Consider the following 15,701-nt stretch of genomic DNA (forward strand, 5'->3'; position numbering starts at 1 on the left):
TCAACACCACATACATTCACTAAACACTACAGTGTAGATGTTTTAGCAAAACAACAAGCCACAGTAGGTCAAGCTGTGCTCAGAACATTATTTCAAACAACTTCAACTCCTACAGGCTAACCACCACTATTTTTATGGGAGGACAAACTGCTTTGTCACCTAGGCACAGCATGTGTATCTGCAGCTAAATATGCCCTGAACGGAAAATGTCACTTACCCAGTGTACATCTGTTTGTGGCATGTTCCGCTGCAGATTCACATGCACCCTCCCACCTCCCCGGGAGCCTGTAGTTGTTTATGTTTTAAAAACATTTGTATATATATATATAGATGTGCATTAGCATGGACATCTCTTTTCTCTTAACCTACATATACTTTCACTCCTACCTTACCCTCTGCGGGAAAACAATCTAACATGGAATCGATGCCCACGCGCAATGGAACCGAAGAGGAGGAGTCACTTGATCTCATGACTCGAAAACACTTCTTAGACAAAAAACAACTTGTAACACTCTGAGCCCAACACTAGATGGCAGAAGTATAATGCACCACATGTGAATCTGCAGCGGAACATGCCACAAACAGATGTACACTGGGTAAGTGACATTTTCCATATATATATATATATATATATATATATATCTATATATATATATATATATATATAGATATATATATATATATATATATATATATATATATAGATATATAGATATATATGCTGTGGTCACCAGCAGGTAGTTATAGTTAGGACCTAGTTTCCATAGGAAAAGGGTTTTTTGACGAATCCTCACAAGATTTTTAAAATTAGTATGCCACTTACTTCAGCTGCTCTCTTGAAAGTTTTGGGGTGATTCGTTAAGCAGGGGCTGAGAAAAAGGGGCCCCAAAATGCATTTTCCCCATGCATTTTTCCATAGGGTTTTTAGACACAACTACAGTCCGAACCAGTGAACAGAATTACACCAAATTTGGCAGGAACCTAGATCTTAGTGCACAAATCATGCTTTTTGTTATTTAGTGTAAATCCATTCAGTAGTTTTAGAGTTATTAAAGGCTAAGAAATATAGAGATATAGAGATGCGGAGGATCTGTGGAGCCTGGAGATCGCATGCTGAGTTCTGATTGACTGCCAACACTTCACTTCAAAAGTGTCGGCAGCCATTTTGGGATTCGGCCTCAGCCAAGTCCCAAAAAGTGAAGAAAAGGGGTCAGGGTAGGAATACCCAGACCCCTACCCTTGGAGCATATTTTTGAAAATGTTCACCTAAAATCACAGTGTTACATTTTTTTTAAAACAAGCGCTGTGCCTGTTCTCGATTTAGCACCCGGGTGGGCCAAGTCATAGGGGCATGTGCAAATATTTAAAAAAAAGGAGAGGGTGTCTGAGCCACTTCATAGGGCCCTTTGGATCCCCAGGGACCACCACCTCCCCTGGATTTTTTAGGCATATTGGAGGGGGGCCTTGCAGACCCTCCTCCATGAACTCTTTTGATCCCCAGGGACCATCATCTCCCCGTGGCATGAGTTGTAAAAATGGAAGGGGGCAATGAGGACCCCCCTTCTGGCCTATTTGAAGCCATGGGCACCACCACCTCTACAAGCCTAAATCCATAACCATGAAAGAGTGCTGGGCGGACCACCACCTTCACGGGTCTAGAAAACAAGTAAACAATGGAAAGGGGACCTTGTGGCTCCCCTCTCGGGCCATATACTGCCCTCGGGACTACCACCTCCCCTGGTCTAGTCCATGCACAATAAAGGAGGCCCCTCTTCCTGGAGCCATTAACAGCCCTGGGACCACCACCACCCAGGGCTGGCTCCTGCTATCTCCTGAGGGGCCCACCCTCGGGAGATAGCAGTTTACTTTTGCTTGGCAGGAGCTGTGAAAGCTCCAGTCAAGCGAGAGCAGACACTAACTCCACTCCCAGCAAGCGGGAGCTGTTAAAATTCTCCCACTTACTGGGAGCAGAGTTATCATCTGTTTCTCTTCCCGCTGTCATGCAGGCAGGGAAACAGATGAAAGATTGCTCCTGCATTCAGGGAGCTGAAAATGTAGCAGCTCCCTGCATGTAGGAACAATGCTGGCTCCCACAAGAGGTGGGGATGCTGCTGGGACTACTGGGTGCATTGAGGCTCCCCCCACAGTCCCAACACTGCTCACAGGTCGAAGTGGCCGGACCCCAGGGGATTGGGTCCACTGGGCTGAAATCAGACCGGGGAGGGGGGCTGCACGGCCCCACCTCCCAGTTTTACTGTTTTTTTATGGGCCACAGGGAGGTGGTTGTCCCTGAGGCCCCAGGGTCCATGGGCCCACGCAGCCCCTCTTTAATGTTTTTAATTTAACTCTGGGAGGTAGTGGTCCTTGTATGTCCTCATATGTCAGCCTTCTTCAATTGCTGCAACATTTCTTATTTGGCTTTCATTATTCTGGTCACAGAAGATGGTTCAAGGAGCCAGGGATACATGTTTAATTTCAAAGAAGGTGAAACTATATCACCATACGGCCCATGACCCCATTTAGGAAATTACATTGTGAAGATTGTAGGTATTTATGGGAATGTATTTTTGTGACATGCTCTTTGGTCCTTAAGAAAGTCTCTGAATAGCTGAGTGCATAATATCCTCGTTTGCAAACATACATATCCCAGCCTGTTGCCTATTTCTCAAATTATGATGTCATGTTGTCCAAACACTACACTGACTAAAATCCACAAAATGTCCAAACATTCATAAACCAAATACACCATACATTTCGGATTTAAGAGTTACCACAAGAGTGGATGAGAATTTAAATTTTAACAGGAAAGTCTTAGAATGCTGCAGATTACAGACGTTTTTGGATTGTTGAACATTTAGTATGATTCATACATTGTAATCTGGCTGTACTTATTTTCAGCCACTATGTCTAGTTCAAATTGAGTAAACTGATTCATAAATACCTTTTCCTCAAATTTTGAATAAGGCTAATGTTGGCTAATTGTTCACGAATGTCAATTAAAGAAGTTATCCGATGGCTGTTCCTGGCCCTAAACACTGACCATATTCTTCATACAATCATGAATCAAGAAATATACAAAGAAAGCCTTTTAGATAGTCCATATTGTTGCAGAACATCCATATGGGACTCCAGAGTATTTCTTTGAGAAACTTTACCAAGTACAACTTAATACACTGATCTTCCTGTATTGTGTGAGGTATCCTAAAATTACAAGTGGATTCAGATTATCTTTAAGGAAAATGATCAGATGAATATTCTAAATCATACAATCCTTGCATATATCATACCAAAATTGTCAGGAATGTGGTATGTAGTTATTTTGACTTGACCTGCATAAGAACCACCCCAGGGCCTATATAGCAGAGTAATCAAACTATGTAGAGTACTTAAGCAATAAATCACTTTTCAGTCTGCCCAGAAATAAAATCTGAGGCCATAGAGAGCTAGTACATGTATCCATAGCGCATAATCATCTTTGTTTCGGTTTCTTAACTTGTTACATGAGTGTCAAGTTACTTAAATGTGCCAAAGGAAAATTACTGAGAAACTATCTCATAGAGAAATGAAGGGAAGGTAGGACAGAAAAGAAGTGTAGGTAGGAGTAACATTTTTGCATATGATTATCTAGACTCTTAATAGTAATGGAGACCTTGGCATATGTTCATGACAGCAGCAGATTTCCTCTAAAGCTTCTGCTGGGTGACAGCCTATTATTCACCAAGGATAACACATCAGTTTACCTCTATTCCACAACTGTGCAGTCTAAAATCGAGAACTAAGAAATATTTAAAGAACGCCTCATGGATAGTTCATATAGCTGCGTAACACCTTTGTGGGGCTTCAGGGCATTACCTTGTCTTGGGTGACCAAGCATACATACATATGCTTCCTTTACTGCATTGCCCAGAGAGTTTTTGGGGAAATTGCAAGAGGGTTTGGGTTATCATGAAAGGGTTAGCTCGAGGATAAATATTCTGAATCATAACATGCTTGCAACTACCATGCCAAACCTTGCAGAAAAGTGGAATGTACTTACCTTGACATTGTTTTAAAGGATGACCCGGCTTTGTAGCTTCTGTGATCACAATAGTGGAATAATCAAAACAAGGACATCATGCAGTACATAATTGCAAAAAACTTTTTTTGTTTTCTTACTGTACTATACGAACTAGGTAAATTTTTTGACAACTTACCAAAATGCAAAGGGAAGTTGCCAGGAAATTATCACATAGAACAATCAAGTGGAGGTGTGAGTAGAATTTTGTATAATATTATGACTCTTAACATCAAGGGAGACCTTGCCATATTTTATGCAAAGCAGAAGATTCCCTGAAGGCATTTTTAACTGACAGCCTACGAGTCAACAAAGCAAACACGTCATTTTACCTTTTTTACAACTGATTTAATCAATAAAGATTTGGAAGATGGAACATTGAACAAAGGAGTCAGATTTCATTACATTCAGTTTAAATTAAGTATATTAACAATTATGAGGGTGTATTCAAGAAATAAACTTCCATATAAAGGGTAGATATGAACAGCCCAGAGTGTACCTACTCAGAGCAAAATGCAACTGAGTTCACAAACTTATGCCAACCTAGGTCAGTCATGGAATTCCTTTATCAGCCAGTGTGGTTAGAGCTGAAGTCGCTTTTTGTGAAAAAGGGCCACAAATATTACCTGTTTTATCTGTTAAATTCTTTTTGGCTTTCAATAATATCAGTGATAACATTGTGTTGATAATCACAACTAAATCAAGCATTCCAATGGCAAAATGTGTATGCTTTGTTTTGCCATAAATATTATATTACCCAGCAGCTAAGATTAGAAACAATTTGGTGTACATTTTCTTCTGCTTTAAGCAATATGGTAGGCTATTCTGAGCCAGAAATCTGGATATGGTCAAAGTTCATAGCAAATTGAACTGATGATAAAATGATGTTGCAGACTCCCAATAATATTTGTATGGTATTTCTCTGGATTTCATCTTCACATTTAAATATAGAAACGAATGTAATCAAAGTTCCCAGTTTAGGCAAAGGCTCAAGGAAGCCTAGGACTTTCGTATGCACCTCCTTTCACTTTTGGAAAGTGATACAGTGCACTATCTCTAGCAAAAATGTCATCATCATTTATTGTAATAATTCAAGGACTTACGACAAAGGGCAATAAACTACAACCAATAAATCATACTTTAATGGTCAATATATGTATCCTACATATGGATGTTCCTATGTCACTTCCATATCTTGAATTGTCAAATCCTTCCTAATCTTGTCCCCTTGCTCATATTGCCTCTCTGTTAATGCTTGAGTTGTTAAACAACAGTTTTGAAAATCTACTTTGAGCTCAGCTTTAGTATAGAGAATATGAATTAATATTTCAGATGCATCCTTATGTTGAGATATGATCTCGGAGCATGGAAACAATCCACATTACCCAGCTTATCACAGCATGGTTTTCTCCTGTGATTTAGGTCTATAATGGATAATGCAGGGTACTATACAATTGTCCCAGAAACACCCCTACCTAACTTAATTAATATCAAGTTGGGTGACTTTTTGCTAAAAATAGGCACCTTTGCAAACACAATGCAAATGCTAATCTTCAAAGTCATTCATGTGTGACCTCCTTGCTACCTTTCTGATACTACCCATGCATGTATCCCTTATCCAGGTTAAGTTCATCCGTAGCGCATATCCTAACTACAATAAAATTGCCCTGCTCATATATATTCCAGATTCTAGTGCTTTCATCTTTTTTTGACCCACTCAGTGGAATGCTCTTCCACTGAAATTCAAGCTATACAATAATACAGTATTTTGAAATAACACTAAAAATACATCTTTTGAAACTTGGGGCATAGAGATTATCATTACCACAGAGTTATATAGCAATTCAATCGCATGAGTACTATAAAGGCAGCAGCCCCCACCCCGTGATCTAAAGTAGATGTGTTAATTTGTAAAAAATTAAGATGAACAAAAGTGTGCTTGTCCCTGCTGTTCTTGGGTTTCCATACAGCAGCTACAGTACCACAAAGTTCACATTGGTTCACATTGGTTTTTGCAAATTCAGTAAATCCATCTACTGTTCTATGTGCCAGAATGGAAACATGGCAAAATGTAGAGCAGTTCTCATTAAGTAGGTGTCAAATTCTCTAGGCAAAATCTCTGAGTGATTAACAGCATTATGCATGATCAGAGTCTTTAAATTGGAACATTCTGGCAGCACGCCTAGGAATTAATTAAAATTAAATGCAAAATATATCAATATCAAATTGTTTTGGACAATAAGAATAAAAAAGAATATTGCCTCATGAGTGATTTGCCTATCTCCGTGCATCCTTAAGGTCAGTATACAGTGTATGTCTTAGATTGCACTGCAGACTTTTAAAGTATTTACATAACCACTAGCAGATGCATAATCCATTTCTAGATCATCTCATAAGTAAAAGTATCCCCTAATAACGTAAAGACTGAGTAAGTGCTGTGCGCACACAGCAAGCTTAACAGCAGTGCAATGTGGGTCTTGCCTCTCAAGGCCTCTTTGGGCCTCCTGTGGGCTTCCGCCACTCCCCTTGGTCGGGCCACCCTCCTGCACCTTGCCTGCTGAGAGCCACCTGCTGGTGAGGTCTGATCAATTGCAGAGCACAGGCCCAGAGTCCTTGGGCCACCAACTGTCATCAACGCTCCACAATAACTTAGTCACAGTTACCCTTCCCCTCCCAGCAACTAACACACCCACCTAGGGTAGGGAGGGCGCCAAGGATGTTCAACAAGAATCCACTAAAAAGCATAGCCTAGTGTGAAAAACAAAGAGCAAGGAGGATTATATCGTCCGGCAAGGAGCTTGAGTCTTCTGCTTTTTACTTGCTGCTACTTCAGATTAGTACACAACTCATCACAGCTGGTTTACAGTGGACCCTTAGCAGAGAAGGTGGCAAAACTCCACGAAACACCCAACATCAGCTACCCATATAAGACTCTGGTGCTAATGATCATAACAAAAAAAATCCAAATTGACAAGTGACTGTGGCAAGAGACCTTTCCTGTTCTCCTATCCCCTTCCCCAAAGTTGGAAGTTTGGAAACCAAATTTTTGTAATGCAAGACAAACGGCACCCACCAAAAGATGTAGAGCTCCCAAAATTAATCCAACTCTACATCGTGTCCTGAATCCAGCAGGTTCAATGGCTGAACAGCAGATGCAGAAATCTCCAGAAGCCAGTCTTTCTCGAGGGAGTAGCAGAATCAAAATACATACGAGGCTCCAAGATTTCAGCATGGTTTCTGCACTACTTTATCTTTTTATTTTCTCCTCAGCGTGATTGCCCTCGTTTATTTGGTTTTCAATTTCAGCGCAATTGCGCCGGGTTTTACATAGCGCGATTGTGCTCGTTTTTTTTACTTTCGATGTATGTGGCAAGAAAAGTCCAGTTAGGAGGTTGCAGTGCTAATACCTCAAACTCGAGCAAATGACCCGTTGCATTGCAAATGCTTGTTATTAATTGACACAATAAAGAGTTTGCTCTCACCTCTCTCTCCTTCGCTTTCTCTCTCTCTCTCTCTCTCTCTCTCTCTCTCTCTCTCTCTCTCCAATAAAGTAAGGAGTATGCTGCATTAATACCTGAAAAATATTCTAATTATTAGCATAATGCCAACAGAGTGACACTACTGTAAAATGTATATACTGACATTTATTAGCAGGCCTTCTGGCAAACCAGTGAAATACATATTTTAGTATTGTAATATATTTCCTCAAATAGAAGAGAGCAAGTCACAAGTTCTTCTTTGGAAGATGTCTGGGATAATGCACTGTGGCTATTTCAAACTCCTTACCCTCCATCTAAAATGGTTCGCCATGCTTTGAAAGTAGGCAAACCCCTGCATCAGTTTCCCTCACAATTTAGCTTAGACATACATAGTTCATTTAGCAGACATGCTTCCATGGCTAATAGAATGTCTCGTGGCTCTGCAGTTCATGTATTGTTGAGGATACCATCAGTTGAAGAAGTGACTTTTGAGAGTAAATTTGATGGCAGACAAGAACATTATAGTGATGTGGTTGAATGGAAGGCATGGATGTTATTGTATTTTGCTCTTCACAAATAGAAACCTTATTCTACTTGACCTCTGTGAGCGGGTATTATTTCTGCTCCCTTATTAATTCCAGAGGGTGCAGAATTAATGAGCATTGCAGAATGAAACTTAAGAATCCCTGAATAAATAAACAATTAGCATGGACTCTGTAATTCTGTGCATGTGTACCCCTGTAATTTCTCACCCCCCTTGAGTTTCTCAATCTGCAAGGGAAACATGACAGATCTACATCAAGGACCTCATATTTCATGGTAAACCCGCCACATTTCAAAATACGGGCTTTTCATAATGAGGAACGTGATGCTTTGGTCCGCACCCTGATGTTTCTATCAGAGTTCCACACTACACCAGCTAGATGTACTTACAAGCTCTTCTTCTTGTGTGGTGCTCACCCAGACGGATGTATTTATGCATATTTTCTTCAGCAGTGTGGATCACTACTGATTCAACCCAGCAACCATCGACTGCAGTTTGCCTTCGAGATGTAATTACTATTATCCAGCTCACAGTTAGACACTTTGTTGGCAAATGGTTACGTAAAAAAGTCACGTGTCTTTTCACATCTTATTCCAGGGTGACAAAGGACAAGTCCATCGATTCTGTGGCGCAGATGTGTTCGCCATCCCTGTATTTTACTCTTATGACCGCACAGCCAAAGTCATATTCCGATCAGAGGAATATCTGAGTGGCAATGGACTCAGCTTTACATATCAAGTTGGAGGTAAGCACAAAGGCCCTTTCTTATAAATAGACAAAGTTCAGAATCTCAAAGATGGGCAAATTGAATATATGGTTTTGTTTAATTTCTTTTGAAGGTTGCAGTAGAGAATACAACCAGACCTTTGGCTACCTGAAAAGCCCTGGCTGGCCAGCTTCCTATCCACACAGACTGAATTGCACTATTGTTCTGAGGGCACCGCAGAACCACACAATTTCTCTATTTTTTAATGCTTTCCATTTGGAGAACTCCTGTGATGACTTTTTAGAGGTAAGAAAAATGAATACATTGCATTGTATTACCCAAGAGGACAAGTTTAATACATTTACTAAGGCTAATAAAACCCACTGCTTTATGCAATACCTATCCAAGGTAACCACACCCTCCGTTAAACTGCAAATCTCTGAATCCAGTGTACCTTGACTAGCAACTTTAGGTAAAGGGATCACTAAATGAGGCAAACCCATGCCGTCATACACAATCTCCTATATATGGCAACTCTTTCTCACTTTTTGCATCTCCATTTGCTATGCAGATTTTAAGACTCCTCTTCCCATTTGAGATATCTCAATTTACTATGTATTTACTTTTTGTAAGAAGTGCTATGTAAACTTGTGTTGGCTGGTGTTTATCCCTTTGCTATAGACAACCCCTATCACCCTTATGGAATACATTGGTGCTGTTGCACTATGTAAACTAACTTAAAGAAGAGTTAGATAATGTAGGCAGATGGGCACATGATGTGAAAAGCTTCTCTTGATCTCAACCCAGGCAGATCTTTTATTACAAGATTACAGGTGGTTATAAGATAGGTAATGCACATTTTAATAGATGAGAATGCATGAAAATTTTTACAATATTGGATTGTGATGTAAGCCTTAGCCAAAACAGTGCAATGTTCCTAATTCATGGGAAGGAAAGCACACTGATCCTGGGCACTTCCCTAGAATGGGAAAGAGAGCTGCATGGAACAGCAGACTATTGAAAAGTCACCCAGCATCTTGAATTAGGTTTCTCTTTACCTTATGACTTGAATTATCAAACGCATGCCAATCTGTATTGTAGTTCATACAGGCAAAATATAATAATTCCTCATTTAAAATCTGAATTATGCAGACTTCCTTCATCACAACTTATGACAAGGCATGGTGCAATGTATTTAAAAAGTAGATCATGCATTTTAACTTTTTACATGTCCTGATAGTGAAAAGCTCTTAAGTTTGATTTACACTATTGCAAGACCTACCACTCCCATAGGATAACATGGGGGTTATTTTATTACATTTTATAAGCTATAATTTCCAAATGGGAGCAGGTAACTAATTTGTGTTTGGTGTCTTTAGAGTTCTAATGAACAATCCTCTTGTATGACAAAGTCAGGTTTGTAATCACAGTTCTGAAAATGCACTTTTGGAAAGTTGGAATTTTCTTGTCCCAGTTATTTGGCATCTACTGCCTGTATCCTGGGTCACATCACTAAGTGTGGCTGGCCTTTGTGTATTGCACCTAGAAAGTGAGACAAAGGGAAGATAGGTGTTGGCAGGATCAGCCACTCTTAGTTAACGAGGGGGAGGAGCTGTCACCTACCACACTGGAACATCACAAAGGCTTTGCCTGATCACTCTCACAGAGGGGTTTGTCACTAGCCTTTTGTGACCCAAGACAAGCTGGGGTCAGGACAGGGAGAATGGGGATGCCTGATACCTCAGGGGTGGAAACCTCCAGAAGCTTCCTCTACTTTAAAGAGTGCACCGGGTATAGATACTGGACCTTCAACTCTAAATCTTCACATCACTTCTGGGCCTTGGACTCGGCCAGAAAAAAGGACTGTCCAGCTGCGAAGTCTGCCCTGCTGACCTGCTGTGGTGCCCAAGGACTGCTGTTGCTGTACCACAACTCTTCTGCTGAGAGCTGCCCTGCTGAAACTAGTCTGCATGTGTGTTCCAGGAATCCAGTATCTCCAATGGCCAGTAGGCTGATCTCCAGTTCTCAAGCCAGAGGGACACAACAGACTTTTCTGTGCCACACATCTTTGACACAGGACTGCACATTGCTATATAGCACGGCAAGCTTGATTCAGCATGGCGCATCTCACCACCAACAACCAGCCCAGAACCTGCATCTCCAAGACACAACCACACATTGCCTCAGTGAATCTGCCAGCCTGACCCAGCGCAGTGCATATCGACAGTGACAACTGTCCCAGCTTAACACAGTGTGACGCATATTGACACAGGTCCTCACAAACCTCAGTGGCTTCACCAACACTGACCCAGTGCGATGTCCCTCAATCTCACCACTGATGCATCACTATGTAATAGGCCCCAGCAGTCAGCAATGCAAGACTTTGCATTGGAAGCTACCACCAATGATCATGGACTTTGCTGCATGACGCATCTTGGTGCTGGATCTCTCATTGCAAGCTCCACGTCAATGGTATCTCAACACCGGCCAGTACAATTCAAATCAAGGATTTGCAAATCACCGCAACCAGGATTTAAGGTACTCTTGTTCAGTGGGCCTAACTGAGTCCCTGTAGCCAGCCCATGTAGCTCAGCTTTACCAAATAACCACATTTGGCACTTTGTGCTTCATTGCACTACATTCACTGAAATCTTTCAACCTGCATATCTTTAGTTCTACTGAATGTATTTTTGGTGATTTGGTGTCAAATTATGTAGTAACGTTTACTCTATTTCTCTAATTTGGTGTGGGGTTTTTCTTCAGTGTTGTTTTCACTTTATTACAGCTTGAAGTGCTGCAGAAATACCTTACACATTGCCTCTTAGTTAAGCATGACTGCTTTGTTCCAAGCTACCAGAAGGTTGCGCACAGGTTAATTTGGAGTTTGCTCGTAACTTCATCTTGACAAGGATTGTGGTTGCCGCTTGAGTAGGGTTTCACCCCCACCACCCTAATCAGTGACATAATTTCTTACAGTGGCCAAATAACCTTTGCAGTTGATAGAATTACACCACACCTTTGTAAACACGATGTAGGGCGTTTTGATTTTTTGCCGTATGGGTTATTATGCAAAGGGTTGGCCCTGTTCTATATATTCTCACCCAAGTAACCATGATGTCAACAGCCATGCCTATATTAAAAAGATGTAAATGAAATCCCAGAAATGCAACCATATTTCTAAAGTCTTGTAATAAAAAAAACAGTTATTTAAAAAATGTATGTTTATTAGACTAATGCCCATTTTGGATTGCAAGCTTCATGGACACCTAGATACCTTATTCATGCCATTCTCATGCAGCTGAAGCCCATGTTCTTTAAGCGAACAAGAGCCATTTGCCCTATCATGAGACTGAATACGTTTTGTTTACTGTTTGAAACAAGACAGTGCGGCTAAAGGAAATTGCAAAAGGTGTGGATTTGGGGTTTTTTGTGAAGAAATGTTCAAAGTAATTACATCTTAGCCTGGGGGGATAAATCCAAATTGTCCTATTGTGTATAGACTTATATTTCACATGATAGACATCTCTTATCATTGAATGTTACCTAAGGGGAAATACCATCCTTATGTTTTGTCAAACTATTTAGCTGTGCAGTGGAAGAAAATGATATGTTGGTCAATGTTTAGGCCTGTTTCAATGTATCTGATTTCTGTATCATTTTAATGTCCCATATCGTTCTGAGTTTTAGACCCTTATGTATTAGTACATTGCCCCATAGACAAGGAAGGGGTAAAACCCAGACACAGAATGGGTAAAATCCTTTTGTTCATCGGACACTTACTTTTTTACAGTTGCTGTGTAGGGTTTTCCCTTTAGGTTTTACAAGCTGTTCCATAAAACATTGAAATGTCCACTAACTGATGAGTGTTTTTGTGGTTAATTTTACACCTGTGCCCTTTCTTTCTTTTAGTATTTCCCACATGTATAAGAAAGCTGGGCATGCCTTCCATATACTACCATAAACTAACTCGTTTTTTACACTGGTTGTGAGGCTATGAATAATCTTTAAATCCAGTTTCACTTTGACAAAGAGTCTACCAAGAATCAACTAAACCTAAAACATTCATTAGATTATGTATAGAAGCCCTTACTGTAGGCATACAATTGCAGGTCCTAGGATTGGTTACATTGAAGGAAAAATGAAGTGCACAGTTAAAAGCACCACAATAGAGTCCATCCCAATTAGCAAGTTCGAAAATGTCACAAAATCATATATGGCAGGATTGTCTGTTCTGGGCCTCTATATTGAACGAAGATTAAAACAAGCTGTGTTATATTTTTTAATCTTAGCAATACCAATCGAACATCGCTGTCAGTGAGTGACTGTAGGACCTGGATTGACCACATCTGGGAAATGATTGTGCCCCCCTTCAGTGTTGTCTATCATCATACGTAATGTGTGTTTCTTATAGGCAAACAGTACATTTTTTATATTCAGGTATCTCTGCCTAGGTAGCTATACTCTACCAAATTTGTGATCTTGACTGTATAGCCTACTCTATCAAATGATTCTCAATGCCTCTCCCATTCCCTGTTTATTCCTCAAATTATCTGTCCTCCATTCCATTTAAGCATACCCAATAGCGAGCCCACCCTCTGTTTGTGCTCCTCCCTCACCCTGGGTTAGTGGGAGTGGAGCCCATCCCACTTGATGAGTGGATGCATCCTTAAATGACAGTTAGTGCCCAGAATCTACCATGAAGCAAATGTTGTTCCTCCTTTCCCTTACACATCGGAGCATGTTTTTCAGTGATGAAATCAACATAGACTCTTAACATGAAACCCAATATCAGTTCTTATGACACCATATCTCCTTTCATTGTCTTTATGAATGTCTGAGCATCATCAGTCTCTGTAATAATTTTGAAATCTCTCTTCCATAATACCCACAGACTAGATTGCTGGGTGATCTGTCCTTGACTCCACTGGGCTCAGATTTCAGGAATCAAAGTGTAATTCGGCACTACCAATTTTTCCTCCACTTTCCTTACCCCCTCCTCCTTTTATAATGTTCCTTCTGAAGGCTGTTTGAAATTTTGGTGAGCGAACCCCTGAGTTCTCTCACCAACACTATGACAGTATTCTCTGCAAGGGAAGCTCAGTGACAGGGGATAGCCAGGTGTCTTCAACCCTCTTGATGTGCTCTTCCACCTCAGGGCACCAAATTTGAAGGAGTGCTTTACTCGTCATCTACATCTCCTTTGAAAGGTATTGCACCTGGTGGGTGCTCCCTTCGGTGCCATCTCCAGTGGGCATCTGATGCCTGCACAAGACAGTGCATTTCCTTTGCCGCAAACCCTGGGAACTGCTGTCACACACTGAATGAAATCATCTACTTACATTGCAGTAAACAGATATTCTCAAATTTGGCCTTTCATATCACACATCTATTGTGGCCCTTTTCTCGCTTGTGCCCTGTTGGCTGCACCACTGACTCAGCTCTGTCCACCCATGCCATTGGCAACATGTGTGAATAGAAGGCAGAAAGGTATCTGAAATCTACTGTACCCTGATGTGAATGAAAGTGAATCAGGTTAATCCTGCACTGGATGTGTATTAATATGTGTTTAATTATTTTTAAGAAAATTGAAGAACATTTTGGGGGGGAAATCAATATAGTGCTAGACAGACATACGGTTTTTAGTAGAATATAAGGGAAAATGAGAGAGTAGCAATGTATAGCACTGTTTTGGGGAGTGTATAAATGACATGTGATTTTGGTCCACTATGTAATTCATAAGTCAGAGACGAGTTGGTCAAGTGCACTAATAATTTAAAGATGCAGGAAAGATTACTAACACTCAATCCCGACCTTTCTGAAGTTATTGAAACCACTAAAATTATTGAGCACACAGCAATTTGTGTGAAAGAAATTAAAGTAATCAATGAAATTATAAACAAAATATCAAAGAAGAAGTGTAGAAACAAACAAAATTTGTAAGCTCATAAACACCCAGACCAAAATGAGTAAAACTATTACTTAAATAATTGAAGAGCAAAATCATAGACTTCTGAAACAAATCACATTTAGACCCTGATTTATACTTTTTTTTCACCACATTAACGTCATTATTTCACCCAAAAGTGGAGCAACCTTACATAATATAATTGCATTTTGTAAGTTTGTGCCACTTTTGCATCAAAAAATGACCCTAATGCAGTGCAAAAAAAGTATAAATCAGGGCCTTAGTGAATAGCCACATGTTGTCCTGCTAGGGGAGGTAGATATAGAAAATGGCATTTTGCCAACATCTGTAGAAAGACCTAGAACAAGAAAGTACATATCATTAACATAGATGAAAAGGAGAAGGGTAAACTCGTTTTTCAGGTGAATCATACTGGTAAAGATGAGAATGCATCCCAACCCTCCTGCACATCAGTTTAGGTATTTGCTAACTGGTGTTTTCCATACACTCTGTTTGATAGTGACACCTTTTCAGAGGAAGTCTGAGATAGGATAGAGAATACAACCTAGAACCCTAGATACGAAACCAGGAGGCTACAATAGACTTGATACACTTAAAAGGGATGATAAAAATGCATATATTTTTCAAGGCTAGAAAATTTATAATCCAACCTCCTATGTTGGAAGCATCAAAGCATCAAAGGATCTATGGATTAAGTTCTATCCTAGGAGGAGCAAGTCATTTTGGTGGACAGTTCTATTACTGGGGTAGATGTATGTAGAGATTTCCCTGAAGTATTCTCGGACAAATTAGGGGCAATAAAAATAATTATTAATAAAATGAAACATAAATCTAATGCTAAACCAGTAGTACACAAAGTATGTCTCATACACTTATTGATGCAGGAACCATTAAAAAGGAGTTAGGAAGACTTGAGAAACAGAGTGTGAATGAAGAAATGCAAGAACTTTGGATGTCTTGCTCCCACATTAATCATGATCAAAGGAAAAGGT

At 40.2% G+C, this 15,701-nt stretch overlaps 1 protein-coding gene across 1 annotated transcript in view; it reads left to right on the forward strand.

The window, feature by feature from the left end:
* CUBN (cubilin) overlaps nucleotides 1-15,701 on the forward strand; it is a 1,111,275-nt gene that overhangs the window by 1,039,793 nt on the left and 55,781 nt on the right. The window contains exons 63-64 of the mRNA XM_069211549.1: nucleotides 8,675-8,822; nucleotides 8,917-9,089. Of these exons, the coding sequence (XP_069067650.1) occupies nucleotides 8,675-8,822; nucleotides 8,917-9,089 (321 nt within the window). The remainder of the gene's footprint in view (nucleotides 1-8,674; nucleotides 8,823-8,916; nucleotides 9,090-15,701) is intronic.

This window comes from Pleurodeles waltl, chromosome 10, assembly GCF_031143425.1.
Source record: "Pleurodeles waltl isolate 20211129_DDA chromosome 10, aPleWal1.hap1.20221129, whole genome shotgun sequence".
Lineage (NCBI taxonomy): Eukaryota > Metazoa > Chordata > Amphibia > Caudata > Salamandridae > Pleurodeles > Pleurodeles waltl.